At 37.7% G+C, this 21,016-nt stretch overlaps 1 protein-coding gene across 2 annotated transcripts in view; it reads right to left on the bottom strand.

The window, feature by feature from the left end:
- CTNND2 (catenin delta 2) overlaps window positions 1-21,016 on the bottom strand; it is a 638,318-nt gene that overhangs the window by 158,930 nt on the left and 458,372 nt on the right. For both annotated transcript variants that reach the window (XM_059854664.1, XM_059854675.1), the window contains exon 10: window positions 1,041-1,173. In XM_059854664.1, coding sequence (XP_059710647.1) covers window positions 1,041-1,173 — 133 coding nt within the window. The remainder of the gene's footprint in view (window positions 1-1,040; window positions 1,174-21,016) is intronic.

The following is a 21,016-nucleotide window of genomic DNA, read 5'->3' as shown; positions in this document are numbered from 1 at the left end:
ATTACTATATCTAAGATGTTTGAGGCGATGTCTGCAACCAGTGCAGTTCTGCCAACACCAGCAGACTACATGCTTACCCACTAAGGAACTTCTATGGCATGAAAAAGTCTGCAAGGGAAGGTTCTATAGTGGGACAGATCCACGGACTGGATTGTGCTGAGGGTGAGGAAGATGAAGCACTGGCAAGTCAGAATCACTGCACAGTTCTGACAAACAAGCAGTAGCAGATCTTGATCTCAGTTTACCTTTACATGCCAGGCTAAAAGGTGCCAGTAGAGGCACAGATTTATGTGCACACATGTCCCTGATTAGCAGTGTCTCTGAGAGGGCCAGGGGAAGCAGCTGGGGCTGGGAACGGCTTCACTCATTCAATTTTAATTGACTGCTGTGTGTTTGTCACATCCCTCAGAGCTTCCTTCCTTCTGTTTAACTTGTGCCAAAAGCTGTGCTGGTCCCATTAACCACAGGGAACAAACAAGAAAGAAGTACCTGTCAGCTACAGGTACAGAACAAGCTCTATACTGATGTCTGAATTGCATTTTAGATACAATCTGCACTGAATTCCAAGATCGTATACCAATGAACACCATTCAAGCTGCAAATACAGCCAAATTAAACCTATTCACACAATTATGCATTAAAGGATGCTTTGATTTAAAACATTCTTGCTTAATTTTCATATTCTGTGTTTGTATTCAGTTCTAGATGCCTCTCAGAGAACCCTAAGGAAATGCCCATATGTTTCAGAGAGATCAAGACTACACCACTAGTTGATTACTGAACAGCTATGCTACAGTGTTTTAATGGTATGCAATCAATCAAACTATTCCAAAGAAAATAAAACAATGAGTTACAACAGTATTTTATGCATATTTTTCATTTTGTAACAGCAACAAATTACTTAAGTGAGAGCTTTAGTAAAATAGGTCTGGGCATATATCCATGATGTCTCTTTTAAGTTTTTTAAAGCACGCATAAATAATTGTTGATGATAAACAGCAGACAGCAACACTGCTGGAAAAAGGGTTTATAAATCTTACCTCTGCTTTTATTTTATTGTCTCCGAAACAGAGGTGTTGTAAGTAGGCTGCAGCATTCGACTGTACTGAGGGAAATTGATGCTGTAACATCTGTATAACTTCTGGAAGCTCTGGATCCCGCCATCCAAACTCTCTGTGAGAAAACAAATACAAAAGATTCATCAAAAATTCTGCTATTAGTGGATAAATGTGCCAACAGTTAGGTCAACAAAGAAGACAGAAATGTCTAAATAAGCCTTTTTTGCCCCCATTATTATCAAAGCAAACATTAAAATCAAATATGAAGCTATTTGTCATTTTAAACTGTACTCCTCTGGAAAAAGAATTACACAAAGTATAACTAGAAGAAGTAACTTTGTGGAATTAGTCCTCTAACTGATACGTTTTCTAAATAAAAAGGCTATATGAAATCTTAATATAGGAAAAGAAAGAAAACAAATGCTCATATCACCACAAATGGTTTGCTATGAAATGCTGATTGGTAAAAAAAAGGATTTCACTTATTGCTATCTCTATGCAACACCAATTGCTATCTTATATAAAAAGCAATGACCAATTTTGTCTTTTGTTTGGGTTTTTCTTCTTTCCAGATACAGTCAACATAAAACTCTTACACGTTTCTGGCCCTACTTGAGCACGCAAGTCTTTGTACTTTACCTTAATCCTACAAAATATGAAACGCCATTAGCATCACATAAAAGAAATAAATTCAAGTATGCTGAACAAGTCCCAGTATGTATTATGAACCTTCCAGACCTGAACTTAAAATCAATCTGTCACTTCAGGTGAATTTTTCCACTTTGGATTTACAGGTAAAATCATTCATGGAAACGGCTTTGGACTTCATGTCCCTAAAACCAGAGATACACACAGCCTCTCTACATGATATACTTCATTATCATATGCCTTTTCCCCAGAGCTTATTTTTTGTGCCATATATATATTTTGACCATTTTCCATCTAGTGATACATTTTTAAGCTAAAAAAGGGAAATTAGGGAAACTAGGAAAAAGAGGTAATTTACAAAAAAATCCTCTGTTGCAGTTACCATGATCATCTGGGACCTCATTGCCAAAAAAAACCCTGGTAGACCTGTTGCAGACTCCAACTATAACATCTGGCCAAAAAAATACTGATCACCAGTCTCCTTCCTAAATTATAAAGATTTTTCTGCACTGAGGCCAAGTTTATGCCACTAGGGGAATTCACAGCATCTCTCCAATCTGTCTCAAGCACACTTTAAATACAACAATTCTCCCCAACATTTCAGGGAAGGAAGAGTTATTTTACAATAATAATGAATTGCTACAGAAAGAGGGACTGTCTGCTCTTTTCTCATATGTGACGTTTGCCAGATTGAGTGTTGTCACTACAGTTGTCTCTTTACGGAGATTTAGAATATGAATCTGAGATGTAAAAAACCACTCAGAATTTCAATGGTTATTTCTCCTCATCCAAAACGTAAGTTAACTCATAAATATTAGAATTCACATTAAACATTAAATACAAAGAACCCATAAAGATATAGTAATAAATCACATATGGACTATTCCAATGAATTTTTAGATGATACAGACTGTTGGAAATCTCTGCAAGAGACATTTGCATAGGTTCAAAAAGATTTTAACATTTAATTGATATTTTGAAAAGTCAGAGAACACTGTAAAAAGTATCAGGGAAGGCTACAAACTTCAGTAGCCAAAGATTGTGAACATCACATTTCCAGCTAACCATAACTGTCAACAGGTGAAAAGGAAGAGATTCACTGGGTGCACTTTTTTATGTTTGAATTGCTAGAAATCATAGAAACAATGTTATCTGACAGGGCAGCCTCCTCTTACATCTGCTTTCTTTCATTTAACAATAGTAGCACTACCTAACAGGTTCTTTGAACCTATTACACCTGCATTCTATAGAAACAGCTCTAAACAAACCAAAGACAACTTCCAGATTTTTTGTTTAAACAAAAATAAGAAATGAAAGCAAAATCCAATAAACTAACTGAAGACAAATTAATTATCCTACCTCCATTTCTTATTTATTCTCATTTTCAATCCTTAATGCCAAATGCAGGAGTGGGTATTTTGGAGATCACACAAGATACCAGAAGAAGACAGCTTGAATGACAAGACTACGTGTTCAAGAGTGGGAACTTCTACCAACAAATCCTCTCGAAAAGGAAATTTCGTCCTTCTCAACATGTGTATTTCTTAATCCAACCAAGAAACAAACCAACCAAAACCAAACTAAACAAAAGGCCCATTATGTGCAGTGGTACATTATGGGCTCTAACCATCTGCTCAGGTTTTTCTTCCTCATGACCTGGAATGCAGAACAGAACAGGAAATAGGGGGGCAAAAGGAAAAAGGTCCCTTCATAAAAGGAAGAGTTAATTGTTCTGAGGAACCTGAAGCCTCTACATGGTATTTAAGTATGAAAACAAGGCTCTCCCTACCTGTACCCTCTGATGTCCCAAAGAAGTCAGCATATGAGTGAAGTATGACTACTTGTTGCAAATGGATGTGCGCACATTGGATGTAAGCAGAAAATCAATTCAGAAAATAAGCCCTTAGCACTGAATACTGAGTTTGTTAAGTAACCAGTTTTTGGAGAGATTATGAACAAAGCAGGAAAAGAAGTTTAAAAATTTAGCCCTAGTATGCACTGTCATTTTAAGCAGATGGTCTCTAAGATGATTTTATTTTTAGTAGTTTCTAAATGAAATACAGTAGCTACATAAAACAAACAAAAACTTCTGTCAGCACTTAGGGCTGCCTGGATAACTGTGAGAATTTTAGCCACCTTCAGGGCAAGAAAGAGTAGTTTCTAGGAGTTTAAATTTTTCATTTGTTTTATCTAAGTGTTTTATAGGTAGAAAAAAGTGAGAATGAGAAAGAGGATTTTTTTTTTTTAAGAACAGCAAGTTTGCAGCTCTATTAACATTTATTTAAAAATTTAAATATGGATTTTTAAATTTTTATTTAGTCTTATTATGAAAAGTTAGGCCACTTAATGAAGTCATCTGGCAGACACCTAGAGAAGGAAGGAGGACTGGTATTCTTTAAAGACAAAGGCACAAAATGAATGTGGAACAATTTGCATAGATGTGGGGGGAAATCAAGGCCATGCCTCCAATCATACTTACCTAAATGACAAAAAAAAAAAGTATTAAAATAGAGAGCCAAACAAAAAGCAACAAACAGTAGGAAAGAGCTGGAATTAAGTCATCTTTTACTCCCTACCAGTGAAAAGCAGTAGGGTCAGTATTTGACAGAGATGAGATTAAAGAAAAGTAGAAGGTTAATGAAAATCCAATCTACCTTGATTTCTGTGAAACATCTGATACTGTGCCGCATGCAAATTGACAAAACTTGCATTTAGTAAAATTATAAAGTAGAATTAGGCAGAATTTGAAATCACAGTGAGCATCCTAAACAAACACTATCTAAGCCTGTGTCCCTTCTTAAAACATCACCATGCTTACAAAATCTGAGCGAGGCAATCCACACAGATGGTGAAACAAGCTGAAAGGCTAGAGTAAATCTGAGGAGGTGTGTGGCATTTTGAGAATGTTAACAAACTATCTGTGTGGTTGATCCAAAAATGAAGAGTAAGGTAGTAGCTCTACACGCAAGATCTTTTCCTAATTTACCATTTGCCTATGATTTCCTTGCAGTAAGAGCACTAACCCATTTAGGTCAGCCAAAGGCTTCTGCTGGCAGTGTGAGTTTGTCCACAAGAGAATCCCAGCTGTGCAAGAACTTCACAGTTTGTTTGGAAAGCAGCATTGGCTGTGGACTCCAAATATTTTGGCAGGTTGTAAAAGTGCATTTTTTCTAGGAAGCATCCTCATCTGAGGAGACTGACTGGAACACACCAAGATGTTCCAACCTTCTTTCTTTGAAGAAAATTGTGCTCTAGGATTGTACGATTGATCTAATTTTGAATCCTGCAGAAGGTTTTAGCTTGAAGTGGTGACTAAAGCAGATGCTCCATGGATTACACCAGACCTGCTCCTGCAGTGGAAGAGGACCCAAGGGGGAACTCAAAGCTCTATGTAAACTGGCAATAGATCTGCCTAGAGTTATCACAAAAGGTTACGTCATATTATGAACAACTGAAGAGAATCAAGGAGGAGTTCTACATGAGACACAACTCTGACACAGAAGCAGTAGCACTGAGAAATCCAGGCTGACTTGGGTACTCCAAGTAATGCACTGAAAACAGGTCCTGCTCTTGCTATCATATCACATACATGTGCCAGGAAGTAAAAGAGATGCAAACTTAAAAGAGATTGTTTGTAATACAAGTGGGTGCATTGGCTTTGTGGGTTCACTTAGAGGTGCTGCTGAACACAGAGGATGCACTGCATATGAATATTTGCTTTAATTATGCCAGAATTTTCTTCTTTAGCTACTGAAAATGCTGACGGTACACAAAAAAGCAAAACCAAAAATCCTGTTACATATATATATCTGCTCTGATTTTAAAAAGGCTACTAAATGAACTTCAAAAACACAGGTCTCCAGCTGGTTATTAAGGATACTGGTTGCTTCTACAAAGCATTGCAAGAGCAGGTGTGATGGTTCTGTCTACTCTCCAGCCATTGGTCACAGTGAATCTCACGAGAGCTTGGGTTCTCATTTCTGATTTACATTATTAGAGCAGAACATTCACATCTGATCAGGCAGTTGGCACAGGCAAGCACTGACACCCAGAGCTATTCCTGTCTCCGCAGCATTCCCCAAAGGCAGTGCTGTGAAGACGCCCGCTATAAAGAACCATATGCTTGACAACGACTGAACTACCACCAAGCATTTATCAAACAAAGAGAATGCACAAATTTTTCTTACAAGATTGTTTAAACCAAACTCGCCTGTGTGTTCCTGGCTGTCTTAATATGCACGTGAAACAGTCTTAAACTGGCAAAGGAAAGTTTTTCATACATGAAGAGGTGTTAAAAGGCAAAGGCAATTCAATCTGAGCTAAGAATATTTCCTCAATTTTTACCTCATATACATTGTGGCATTGTTAATGCCAGTCTAAAAGACTTTCTGTTGAATTTATCCCTACAGACATAGAGCCTTCTGTTTGCTTCCTCCCTCAATTCAATAAATAAAGTCTGAAAATCTCTTCTCCCTCATTTCAGAAAGGAGAGCTGTTAAAATGGTTTTCTGGTAGTACTAAAAGAAAATAAACTACATGTAGCTCAAGATCAAACAAGGAGAATAATCAAAAGCCAAGAGAAGATCAAAGAACTAGCTTCTGTGTTTAAAGGGAGAAATTAACTTCGATTAAAATATTTGGAAGGCAATATACCAACACTTAAGAATCTTTCTCTAAGGACTTGGTACATTTAAAAAAAGCAAAGATAGGATGTTACACCCAAATAGAAAAAGAAATCAAGAATACTTAAGCATAATCCATAGAAAATGAATGTGATATAAAGAGGAAGGAGCCATCTAGCAGCTCATTTTCTTATTTTTTTCCTGTGGTTCTCTGACAGTCGGTCAAACACAAGAGAACACAGAGTTATTACACTCAATTTATTGTGAGTTAAACTTGAAGCACTTCCTTGAAGTACTTTCTCTTTTTCAAACACACTTCTCCATATACACACACACAAATATACAGAGATTGCCAGCCTGCTCTGAATGATCTCTTACAGTTTAAGAGGAGGCAGAACCACTATACTTGCTTTGAAAACGGAACATATGAATACTGGGTAACTTCAGCACACAATTTTAGGAAACAAAATAGATATGTCAATCTCTCTTCCTCTCACCTGGGAAAACCCTCAAAACCCTTCAGCATACTCACTTCCCCAGTCAAACCTGGTCAAAGGAATGTACCATAACAAGCAATTGATTGTCATCCTCAGACCAATGGTGACACAAACAACTCATAACCAACCACAAGCTGCAGTAATAGCCTGTTTGGGCCTAATGCGAACCCCTTAGGACAGAAATGAACCCTTATCAGCAGACAGCTCCCTATGCTTCTCTTTTTGTCCTTTCAAATTGGATAAGCCAAACCTTACTGAAAAAGTAAGGAACAAAATAATCTGACATAGTTTAGTCTAAATTTGGAAGCACCAGAAGGATGACAGAGAAAAGGCACTGAAGATGTATCTTCTATGAATAAAAACATTAAGGTCTTACGAAACAAAGAAATATGTTATTGTTTATTCCAATCTGAAAACTGTAGCCTGTGTGGAGTGCTCCTTAAGGCTGGTCACAGGTAATCCACCATCACACAGACTGAACGTGAACAGCTCACCAAACCTGTGATTCCGGAATCTTGCAAATCTTCACCATTTCTTTCTTCCTCTAAAAGAGCTCTTTACACTTTGTGAAAAGCTGCTCTTGTTAGAGCTTTTCAAATTTAACATGACTGTATGTGAAACAGATGAAAAAGTATCTGGCACTCCTGCCAAAAACTTGGATGTTGTTCTTGGGTTATGACACTTTCCTTTGTTTATGTTTTCATGTGGCCTAAACTAAAACTGCCATGCAGTAGGGCTTACACAGATTGAGCACAAAGTGGTTTTTACAATACATTTGTGTCTGCTAATAAGGTGCAGAGAAGGATGTGATGTACCAGATGCACAGGACTCTTGTACAGCTCTGCCAAGCAGCGATGGAGATGCTCAGCATGTCCCAGGTTCTTAACACAACCATAAACCTGGGGTCTCAGGGTTAATCCAGTACTTCAAAAACTTACATCTTGAATACAGCAAAAGGCTAAAACTGGCTTGTACAATGGCAAATATACCCTCCTGCAGTTCTGTCTTTGTATCCTTTACATTCTCTGATAAGGCATCACTCTTGTGCTATTTAGATTTTAGAATTAAAAAAACCCTAAGAAGTGAGCATGTTAAGAGGCTGAGATGAGAGCTACTTCAACGTAACAAATATGGCCTGGAGCTGAACCATCTTCAGATTTTGTGAACATTTCATTTAGGAGGAAAAGATTTTAAAGATGATTCAGTTGGGTAAAGATTATCTAATGACACTGGACCATATGTTACTATTTACAGCTCCAGGTTACTGCCTTCAATACAACATGATTATATTGAGAGGTAAAAGTATCATCTATTCAAGGTTACCCTCATTTCATTTACAAATGTCTTTTTAATGAGAATGTTTTCATGAACATTTATGAAATATTTTTTCACTCTATATTGGTACTGATCTATATATTAATGCTCTCACACCTTGTGAGGGAGCTTGCATTTCTTATTCTTATGAGAAAAGTTGTCTGTACTGTAAGGTAACCTCACCCTCAGTGATCACTCCTCTAGACTGTGTTGCAGCAGGGACTTCAGTGCTTTAGACTATCTCTTAGTTTCTAATTCGTATTACTTGGTTTGTTTAGTTTGTTTTAGTTAGAAAGTGGTATTTGTCTTTTGGGGCTGTTGAGCTGAAAGTCTTGAAAAACTTTTATCTGTTCCTTTGCAGGTATTTGCATATACAGGGACTGCCTCTGCAAAAGCAAGTAAGAGGCAAATTAGCTAAGCTATCAAGATGTCTTTAAGCTGCCTAATTTATCTTCTTTTTCCCTGTGATGAATAACATTTTTCTGACCTCCAGTTACCAAAGGGCCTTACAGTAGCTTAATACATTGCAGCTGTGAAAATATGCCAAGTTAACCCTTCCCTGGGAGACCAGCTTACACTTGGCCTCCCCCCATCTACACAAGTTCACACGTCACAGGGCAGATTCCAGGAGATTGTGAAATGTTATTCACTGGCAGCAGTGCTGTTACAGATGCAGATATGATTTCCTCATAGATCAGAAAGGTGGAAACGTAGGCAGGAGATTGGAACAGTACACAGACCTAGGGGATTCCAGCCTTGACTCTATCATTGACTTACACTGTCAGACAGAATTATTTACTTTAATGCCTTTCTCTGAGGTTTGAGAGATTTTCCACCTCCACAGACCCATAAATCAAAGCTGTCTCCTTTTCTAGAACTACTGTTTCAACTAAGAGGCTCCTAAACCATTCTGTATTTCAACAACAGGGGAAAAAAAGGCTTTTGAGACTCTGCTTCAATACAGCCATATAGTAATATATCCTTTCTAAAGAACAAATGTTACTCCACAAACCCCTGATTTCCCTAGGAAAATGGGAGAAGCATTTTAGAAAGGAAGATATTTATTTTATTTCCCTACACGTATGACAACACCTAAATAAAGTGAAAAAAAGCAGCAGGAGCATTCAAACATTAACCTAAGAGCACCAATGTTAATGACTGAAACCACATTCATCTGTGGGAGGGGAAGATGGCACATACAATGTTCCATGAAAGGCTCAAAGCATCCACATTATTTTTTTAATAACCAGAATCACAAAAAGTTCCCGAAAGGTTTTGAGGCATTGCACCTCTCTCCAGTCAAAGCTTTTCAATGCTGTGTAATAAAGCAGCATGAGTTTCACAATAAGGGATGTGACAACACATGGTTTGTCTCTCCCTGCTGCTCTCTTTGCCTGATCGAGCTTCTGGCTCCAGATCCCAAGTTCGATGGCAGTGACAGGAAAACCGCTTCTGCCCTTTTCCAGCAGGGATGACAAAGTTAAGCTTTTTAAGGTTTAGGCAAACCAAGAAACAATGAAACTGGATATTTCTCTCATGTTCTCTAATGTAAAACTTGGACCTACCACTGCCTGGGTAACCTGGAGACTGCCACAGGAAAGCAGCGACCACCAACACCAGAAACTGGGTGTTACGTGTGCAAATAGCAGAAAATAGGAAATTCCAACAGAGCATACAGTTTAGCACAAGCTGCAGAAATACTTTTTACAGTTCGGGTGGGGCATCAGGAAAAGGCATTAATCTAAACTAACATAAAGTCTTAATCCTAAATATCTCGTGTTATCTCAGTCCTTAAACGATTACTCCACTGAGTGCACTATTGCCTAGATTTCTTGCTGCACAGCAGTAATCCAAACCATTCCCATCCCCACACATACATACCAGGCATCATTCTTATCTATGCAACATTTTCCAGCACTCCCTGTTTTCCTGAGCACAGCAAGCTCTTGTTAATAGGCATTCATTTGATGCTTAATAATGAGTATTAAGCCATAAAAATTAACAGTGACTCAAGATATTGATAAAAACAATATGAATTGGTAAGCCCAGAATTTGTCCTGAAACACCAACTCTGAAAATCCAAGAGAAAAGCTTAAATAAATTTCTAATACTGAATTTTAAAAAAGAGAAGCCACAAACAGTATTCCTTTTCTTTTCTTACAACTAGACTCCTATTCAGTCTTTTGGAAAAACTGAGGAATTATTTCTGTTCACTAAAGTTGCAGGCTGAACAATACTATAAATGCATTTGAAATTGCTTTTCTTGTCAAAGGGCAATATAGACTAATGGTCTTCCTGTGCTGCCTTTATTTCAGTTTTCATTAAGCATGGAAAAACTGATCACCTGCATGTTAGCTTGATGTACCTCCATGTACAGCCACCAAAACAATGCAATAATGCAAGACATACTTGATTCTCATGAGATAGAAAGCTCATGGAGTCAGTAACAGAGGAGTTAAATTGTTAAAAAATTGCTCAAACAAAAGCTGTTGGATTGAAGAAAACATATCTAACAGCAATGAGTAGGGATACTCAAATACTATTGCTACTTCCCATCACATGCTTTTCATCTTCTTCAAAGCTTTGTAGAAATTCTAGGGAACACTCCTAATGCACTACACAGATACCATCATCTTCATGCCAAGCATGGGTAAAGAGAGACAGGGCTTACATGACTCTCTGATAGAAGGAAAAAAAACTGGCAAAAGCTAAAAGGGTTGCTATTAAATCCTCAGTCCCGGAACCCAGAGACACCGATACACCATTAGCTGACTGCAAAAGGTTTTTAAGTATATAAAAAATCCAGAAAATCTGGACAGCACTTCAGGAGAGCGCAGGACAAGAGGAGACCTTCTGGGCTACCAAAGCCAATCTTTGACTGTGACCCTCCTTCTCTTTGGCATGGATGCTCCCACTTCCATGCGTAAGCTGAAGGTGGCTTCTTGTAGCCATCAACTGGCTAGAATTTAAATCAATATCAGATGTTGATACGAACTAACAACAGTTTCAGATAATAAATAATAACAATAATAAAGGATGACCTGTCACACATTCTTTCAGAAAGAGTGATTTTTTTAAAAATTGGTATTGCTGTTTCGAACTGTGTACTTTGATTTCATCCTATTCTATGCAAAGCACCAACAAACATCATACATGTCCCACTTTTCTAAATAGTAAGAAAATAAGTGCTGTACTTCAGCACTTAAAGGGGGAAGTAAACAGAGAAAGGATGATTTCTAGCTGTCTATCTAGCATAGTAATGTCTCTGATCTCTATTTGGGCCACAGCATAAGCCAGAAAGTCTCCACAATGACTCAAAAGCCATCAGAATAATGATGAGTTTGTCAGTGGTTAAAGTAGTACCAGGTCCTTGCAAACACCAGAGAAATCCACAACCCTGAACTGATGTATCAGCAACAAAAGCAGACCAAGAACAGTGAATCTCGGCTGAAACCAGGAAGTATCTCTAAAATTAATGCAAAAGCTGAATCAGAAAAAAAAATAATTCACACAGATGATATTCAGGTATGATATTCATATGATATTCAGTGCAGAAGTAGGCTGTATCTTTTAAAAGAACCTAAAATAAACATTTCACATGTATATTTGATAGTTTTACCAGAGTAAAATCCAGCTCACAGAAAAACACCCTTTGAATGAGGAAAAGCAGCTCCTCCCTTAATTGCCATCCTATCAGAATACAATAGGGACATAATTCTTCTGTTCTTGAGTAAAAGAATGAGGCTGCAGAATGTGCTGTACAGCATTTCTACAGCAACGTTTTCAGCTGAACTGTGAAACACTGCATGTACCCAATAAATCCACTGGAGACAACAATCATGGTACTGACTCAGGGCAACTGCCCTTATTAACGAATGACAGATATACTGCCAAGGATCTGCCATTTGGAAATCAGAATCAATATCTTAAAGAGGCCTTTGAAACTTGAATATATTAATGGAAAATATGTGCCTCGATCTATCAAAAATCTTTCCTCAGCTGGTGAAGTACAGCTATTGACAGAAAAAGAATTAGTTACTTGTATTTTACTCAGTTGCTACTTTTATGGCACTTATTTCCATGCAACATGTTCTGGGTGGATATTTCATCTGATATACTAAATTCCAGTGCCCATTACTTTCACTGATCCAACAATTTAGTTGATGAGTGACACTCTGCAATATATTTTGCCAGCAGCAAGAAGTACAGACTGTGAATCGTACCTTTCCCTTTTCACCTCAGAGCTGATTTCTTTCAGACTTTGCTAATCTTTCCCTCCATATTTTCTTACTGGAACTGAAAGGACAACACCACTCCTTCAAACTTTGAAACTCTTCTCTCTGTGCTCAACTGATAGCATCAACTATAGGTATAAAATCCTTTAAAGCAGAAAAAAATACGTTTTTACACATCTTTAATTTTACATTTTTGGTCATGTTAGGAAAAATATGTATGATTTGGAAATTCATATTGCAAATTCTTGTTGCAAATTCTAAAGCCAATTTCAAACATGACAAAGTTCACAGATTTGCAGCTGTGCTGTCTGCATGAGGGAGACTGGAAGTGGGAAAAGTCTGAGATTATTTAGGTTTGTGTCAATACTTCCTGTTCATAAGTTTTGTTCTAATGGCAAATACAAATTCACATAGGAGCTAGTGTTCTTGTTATAACTTGATAAAAATGAAACTGAGAGCCAATTTCATTAAAACTCACTGTGGAAAAGCCATGGAACTATTCTGCAACAGAGGATATTATATCTGGTATTATTTATTTATTAGGGGAGAAATCACTATGTAGGTATTGAAATTATTTTTCTCTGTTTCATAAAAATATGTCCCTCTTCTGTGTTTTTTCATTTCAGCATAAAGAAAGATGATCATACAGTAAAGCCCTGTAGGCAACACCGCCCATGAAGTTCAGAGCACACCAAACTTCTGTTTGAGATTGCACTTTTTAATCGCTACTTTAATTTATACTGGAGTCTCTTTCACTCTGAAATCAATGGAAGGCATATTATGCTCAGAGGTGGCTTAGAAAAATTTCTATATATGAATTTATATGCACAAATCAAATTACTGTCTTAGATTTTCCCAGAAGCTGATACTAATATACATTAAGGAGAACGTTATGCAGCCTTCCTTTCACACTTGTGAACACCTGAGACATAAAGCTATAAAGGGTATTTTTGGAAAATATAAAATTACTTGTTTGCAAACACCTCAAGGCTTTCAGTCTTTTAGATGGGGGTCAAGTTCTTCGGTTTTCAGGACTGTACCATGACTACACACTGCAGTACTCCAAGAGGTATTTAGTGGATGTATCTGAGCATGAAAGTACTTCATTCTTTTCTTCCTAAAGCCATGCTAAGCACTAATGCCAGCTGGCTGATAAATACAAAAATTAAAGTTAGATGTACACAGAAAACAGTCTCTATCTTAATTTGCCACACAATGAGATCCAAAGCCATTTAACTTTTGTGGAGAGTACAAGACACTGATGCTATAACTGCTTTAGTATGAATTACAGATGTAACTGTCAAACTGGCAACCACATGGTTTACTTGCAGAATATATATTTTAAGTAGAAATAGTTTGTTAATTAGCTACTTGTGTCCATTGCAAGCTCAGAATAGGAAAACTAAGAAAAAATTCCAGCAAAACAATAATTAAAGAGAGATTCGGAGTACTCTCCCCATTGGCTTTGCAATATATTCATTTCTCAAGCTTTAGAATAAGTGATTGTATCTTTTTTTTTTTAATTTTTACGAGTAAATAGCAAAACTAATTAGCTGCACACTATTAAGTTAATGCACATTTATCTACAACAATTCAATTCTGACTGTGAAATAATCTTTCTAGCCCATAATTACACTCCAGCCTAATTAGCATAATTTCTGCAGCACATTCTTTAATAAAGAAGCTGACACAAGGGTTGTTCTAAAACACCAAGGATATTCTAGACAAGTAGAAAAAGGGAGACAGGCAGAGCTGCATTAAACACCTATTATGTTACCAAGATAGTACACATAAAACAAGAGTATGAATTCAATACTGTCTGTACCAGCAAAAGCATCTCAAGATGCTTTCACTAAAGATAAGCAAAATACTTGAAGGATTTGAGATGTCTCTTGTCCACTTCACTAGAAGTGGTTCCACATACTTCACAGCTCCTTCCTCTCCTGTCACTGCATCTCACCCCTCCCACCAAGGGCAGCCTGCAGATTATTCATTCTCCCACTCCATGCATTAGCTTCCTTCAGAAAGAAAACACATACTGTCTTGCATTTCTTACACTAATTTAAGCACAGTCAATTTCCACTGAAGAGAGTCACTGTAGGTGAAAACACAAATTGGTCTCCGGACTCATTTAGTCTTTGGTTTGCTTGTGAGGATGTAGCAGCTGGGATTCACGGACACCTAATTCCCTGGTACTACCACACCAAAATAGCTTTCTATGGCCAATGCAGACAATTCATATGTGGTCAATGGCACCTGAGTACTGCTGTGCTTGATATTAACACTGAGTTTAGAGGAGAGGCTTTGCCTCCCTCAGCAACCCTCTATTCCACTTGTTCTTCTCCTGCCAAAGCCCATGATGAGCTGGGTGTCAGAGTGTATCAGATTTATATATCTGGGCTACAAAACGTAATCTCAACCATAACACAAACAGTCACAAAATCTCTCCTGACAGTAAAGAACTAAAATTTAAAAAAACCACGCAAACAAATAAACTTTCTTGTGTCTTCACCTAACCGTTAATTCATTTAAAATTAATTGTTATTTGAAGTGCTCTTGGGTTCTGTGAAAAATTTTGACTAAATATATGCTGTTGCTGAGGATGTCCTTGTACTCCTCCATAGCTGAGAGTGGTGAATTTCACCTGCGAAGGATTACCATTTATTGTGCGAGATGATGAAAGACTCTAAGATTATCAGAATCAGCAAGGTGATTTAAAGCCGAAGTTCTATTTTAATGTAACCTCATAAAGGATTTTAATTTAATCAGGTTTCCAAAAAGCCTAAGACTCTCCTGAAAAAAGTAGACTTCAGCTTTTAAATCACACAGGCACTTTTAATAACTTCACTTGCTCTAATTAACTTTTTATTTTGAGGTTAGTACTATTAGGCAAGACCAGGACCAAAATGATCTCTGCATACTGATCAGTCATGGACTGTTGCTGCTGCAACATAACATAGGAGGAGATGTCCTAGAAATCCAACAAAAATTCAGAGCAACTGATAAAACAGATCTTGGAGGAAAAAAAAAAAAAATCAACAACACCTATTTCAACTAACTGCTTTCTTCAGAATACGTACAACTAGGCAAGTTCTGCCTGATTAGAATTTAAGATAAGGAAATACATCCTAAATTAGCTCCTAAAAGAATTTTTATTCAGACATATAAATGATGCATCAGCTACTGTCTCGACACTATATAAACACAGCCTGTTCAACAGGTTTCAAAAGCGCAAGGAAAACTGAATAGGCCCCGTGAAGCTGCTCCGCTGCCCAGTCTCAGAAGTGATGCCATCCAACACAGAGGGAGCCCCTGCTTTGGCAGATGCAGGGAGGAAGGGAGGGAGGGAGGACACGGCTAACCAGTTCTGCACCTGCAAAATCTGCTTGACTTTCAGGCCCAGGGCTGCATAGGAGGATGCTCCTGGGACAGGTAGCTTGGGTCTAACCCAGCACCAGCCAGGTTTGCTTACAGCTGCAGCTGTGCAGCTCCGATCAGTCTGCATTGCAAAGCCAACAACAGCTGAGACTTCTGTTGTCTTCCCTTTGAACTGGAGTTCCACACAGCAGAAATTAAAAGTTGGCTTGTCAGAAGAGAAGTATTACCCTTTTTTCGAAGGTAAACTTGGCTTGTTATAATTAAGATTAGAACACACGAACAGTAAAAATAGTCATGTTTTTCAACAAACTGAATTACCTTTGGAAATAAAATTTTACTTTAGCCAGCTGTTTAAAATCAGGTTATCTAAAAAGATAGCATGGTAGCCAAGTTTATTAAAAGATGCTAATGGTTTTGGCTGCCAAACTACAAGGGCCTGGCTGTGAGTCTTTGTTTGTCAACTGCACATCCAAAATGAATGCACCTAAAATTACTAGCCAATTTTGAAAACCTTGATCTGCTGTGTTTGTCTTGTTCTTCCTCTTTGACAGTTATTTACCTCTGCCAAATTTTCCTTGCAGAACATCAGAGCACTGAGAAAAGAAGAAAGCAAATCAGCTTCGCCTTCAGTCCCGCAGCTTTGAGTTAGGAGATAAAGAGTTATGGCTTGAAGACATGAGATAAAAGCAAAGCAATATACTCACAGCCACAAACTCCATGAATTAAACTAAGGAAAAAACCCCTGTAGGTCAGGCAGAGATCATGCAGAGTAAGCACAGCAAGAGACAAGGAAATAGGGGGCATAAATATATTGTTATTTTTTCCATGTCACTTCATATCTCTATACATCTGGTTTGCTACCTATTAAAAATAGCCTTTCTGAATTGCCCTTCGGAAAGATTTTTGAGACCTTGCTATAAAAATCACCGACTCCAGGGCAAAATGTTATTATCAGTGCTGCCACAGAAGTGCAGAGTAGCCACCGAGACCGAAATGGTTTTAAAGAGGGAGAAGATCTAAGACAAAAAAAACCTATCAGGAGGCAAATTATTGACTACCATTTGTTAAGCAAGCACAGTGCAAAAAGAAAATGAGAGAAGCTTAGTAAAATGCAATTTGTTTCACACGCCTAAAGAAATTCTGTTTCTCAATTATGTTGTCAGGTAGTTTGCCCTAAAACTCCAATTTCCTTGGAACAGAATCCTAGCATCCCAGTTCTGAGAACTGACGCTGACTGGAGAATATAGCCACTACATGTATCTAAAGAGGGGCTTAAGAAAAATTCCTCACCTTATTAAAAATAATCCCAGTGTATGCAGCTGCAAAATGGTAAATTACAAGTACTGAGGACAGCCCTTAATAAAATAACACCTTAGGTCAGCATTTTGCCTGCAAAATACATGAATGACTCTCACAGCTGAACAATTGAAACTGGGTGGTTTCATGACTGTTTTAGCAAGTTAGACTTGCTCTTGATTTTTCCCATGATAATGGAATTACTCAGCAATACAGAGGCTGAAAACTTAGATTTTGCTTTACATACACTCAGGAGTAATTTAATGACAAATCTGGAACAGACCCGGGATGTACACACAATATAGCTGAGTATTATGTGATACTAATCACCAGACTCACCAATACCTATCAGACTTTACTGCCATCTGTTCAGCAGTCTCAACTGTTTACCAACTGGGAAGCATCTAAATACTACTCCCACCATCTTCCTTAAAAATACTCTCAGCATCCACTAGAACCAGATAAGAAGCTTACATTTCTAGAGAATGCTGCTGGCCTTGGAACTGATTTCCTTCCACATCAATAAGGGATAACATTTTTAAGAGTCAAAATTTTACTTATCAGCATGATCTCTCAGCACTAGATTTTCTTTTCAGATATTTTGGTTTTTACATTGTAGCCACATACTTAGATGGCATCTTTAATTCTGCTATCACTTAGAATGAAATAAAAGTATCAAGTAATTCCTTTGTTAACTGAAATTCACTGCTGTGTAATTTATTAATTGCATTTTATGTGTTAATAATTTGACATTGTATTTTATCCAATGCTCTTCTTCTCATAAATGGTATCTACAACCATACAAAGCACAGTATCAGTCTCTCAGGGGCCTGCTTCATGAGGAAAGTCAAATGTGAATGAGAGAGAACCAGGAACATGACAAGCAATTTTCCATTATCCTGGAGAAGACTTTTGAGAGTTGGACATCAAATAAGCTGTGTGACTATTTAATGAGTAATTAACTGATCCTGGAAGGAAGACAAAAGTTTTCTACAAGTGCCATGGGGTATCAATAGAGAGGTAAAACTCACCCAGGAAATAAGTAACTGAACTAATCAAGCCATTTGCAACCTTTCATTTGCAGTCATGTTGAGTAATGGGTAAGAACACCTTTATTGCCACATTAAACCTTCCATGTCTTTCCAAGACTATCTTTGGTGCACAGTAAAACTCATGAGCCAAATGTTTCTCTAACTTTAAGAGTTTATTGACATACTGCAGACCTACTTTCTTCCCGACTTCTACACAACTCAAAATAAGGACTTTAAAGGAAAACCTCCTCTAAAACACCCATTGTGAGGTGAAGTCATGAGCCTTGCCTGTGTAAAACATGCCCACTGGCTGTGCCTTTGGTAGGCAGACAACTGGCCATGATCTCCAGCTGTGACTGGACTGACTGACTGACAGACAGACAGTTTCTTACACGTCCAAGTGTTAAATCACAGAACTATATCACATTTCATTGTGATGATTCGGCATAATCTAAAAACTCCAAAGCCCTGTTTAAACTCATGAGCAGGCAACAGTAAGATAAATACCCTCCGTGACAACCACATGTCATATGAGCCCCAGAGAAGAGTCCTGGGGGCTGTCCAAGCTGCTCAGCATTCCTTTGCATGTATCTGTCCACCTGGACTGTGACTGGATCAGGGTGTCCAGCCCTTGGAGATGCACTGACTGAAGTAGCTGCTGGAATGACCAGAACTGTTTCAGCAAATCCCACTTTGTAGTGGTAACAGCTCGAGGATTTTTTAAAAGCAATGCATTTTTAATATTTGTAATGAAATTCAGAAGTTAAAAGTCTGTGATAATTCAAACATTTCCTAGAGCTGTAATTGAGGTAAAAAGCAATAATTATCAATATTTTCATGTGATACATTTTGAACAAGAATGCATAATAATGTTCTAAGGCTCACTATTGCTGAAATTCAGATGGGGCCTCAGGAGTGAATAAGATCATCCAGCACACAGCTCAGTGACAAGGACAGTGATACAGTTAAAAAAACCTTATGGCTCTCTGTGAGATTCATTTGACAGTGCTGGAAGTTAAGGACTAGCCAAAGGAATATACAGAAAAACTAAATAATGACTTGCTTTCTGCAAAGGCTTGGTTTAGGAATATTCAGAGCAAACTGGCCTTCAAGTATCTGCTGATACCTCAATTTCCATTTCAAAGGTGTGCATAGACATGGTAAGTAGACAAAAGAACTCCCAGCTATTCTCTCTTCCCTAAGAGAAAGCAAAACCCTTATATAACTATCTGCTCAAAAAATGTTGTCCTACCACCGGTAGATAAAAGGACATGGAAAAAATAACAATCCATCAGTGCAGAGCAGGGAGTTACCAGATTTAAACTCAGCAAGATCCAGTGAGAGAGGCAGCAATTAGATGTGGAACACTGCAGTCAGGGGACAGCTTTCTGAGCTGAGGATGCACACAGGCATGCACAGGATGCCAAGGCTATACCAGCAGCTCCTAAGACACAAGAAAGTGGTGCCATAAAACACCCACAAGGAGCACTGAAATGTGCAGTCAGGCTTGAAAATGTGTGCTGCTCAAAGGTTCGTTCGCTTAATCACTAGGATTTCTGCATTTCCCTATGACCTTCTACTCTAGCTTTTAGTCTTTAAACAGAACATTCACTTTCCATATAGGAGATCTGCTACTATTTCAGCAAAAGATGTGAAAGCAGCAGGGATGAGTTTTCTCCTGTTTTAAACAGTGATGAATCCTAGGTACAGATACAGAAATCCTTAAAAGTTACAGACATTTTTCCCTTTCTAAAATTTCTCCATGCACATTAAAACTGACAATTAATAGTGCTAGATCTTGTAGTGAAATGCACTAGAAGATAATGAGGTCCAGCTGTCCAGATACAGAAATAGGGGGGAAAAATACAGGATCACCAGCTTTAGAATCCATTAGCTTCAGAAAGCACAAATATGCACACTGAAGGTTGAGCAAAAGAAGTACAAAACCAGGAGATGTCTTCTGCACCATTCAACTGGACATGGTAAATCATAAGTTTTTCTAGCATATATTTAACATGCCTTTTCAATTTTACCAGAAAAAAATTTAAAAATTTCATTTCATTTGTATATGATACTGATGTTCAAATAATTTGCCTATTTTTAAGCTAACTCAATAACAGAGAATTCTCTGAAGTGGCTGAAAAACTGGCAGCTAATACATACAACAGTCTTTACATTTTCAAACACAGCCATTTAAAAAATATCTTTGCAACAGGAAGGAGGTCAAGCTGACATTACCACTGCACTGAAGAGCCATGTCCATACAAAGCCTTCTAACATGGGCTGTTGACACTTGGGAACAAGTGAGCTGTGTCCTGCTTCACAAAACAAGTGAGCTAAGAACAGCCAATTTTTAGAAGGATAGCACAGCCTTGTATTTGCACTATCTGTTAGAGTATTCTGAGTTTGGGATATATCAACTGCCTGCTGTTGATACAACACGTGCTTATGTGAGTCTTCTTTTATCACGCGGAAAACAAGATGGACAGTGTATGCAATTAACATCTCTATATGCAAACTTTTCTTTTACATTGTACATACATTCCTGCGACCATGAATTCAAATCAGGTTTAAGAAACTTGCACAAGGAGCTATTTAGCTCAAAAATGTTTCTTAGCCCTGGCTATATATGATGCAAAAACCTGCAAACACTTGCAGTTCTTCGTAATAAAATTAAAAGACTCCCCATGAAACTTTTGCTTTACTTCTCACTGTAACAGAAAGAATACAGAAAACTGACACAATTAATACTTTAGTTCTTTAGCAAAAAAACCACAAACTCTTAAAGTTTTTAAAAACGTTGTCATTAAGCATAGTACAGAATATATCAACATATTTATTTGAATCTGCGAGATAGCATCAATTAGCCACAGTGAGGCAGCGACTAAACTTGGCAGATTTTAAGATTCTGACAGGTTACCAGATATTTTTCTTCAT

Source organism: Haemorhous mexicanus, chromosome 1 (genome assembly GCF_027477595.1).
Source record: "Haemorhous mexicanus isolate bHaeMex1 chromosome 1, bHaeMex1.pri, whole genome shotgun sequence".
Lineage (NCBI taxonomy): Eukaryota > Metazoa > Chordata > Aves > Passeriformes > Fringillidae > Haemorhous > Haemorhous mexicanus.
Note: the sequence above shows the minus strand (reverse complement) of the source record. Positions and strands in the feature narration are given on the sequence as shown.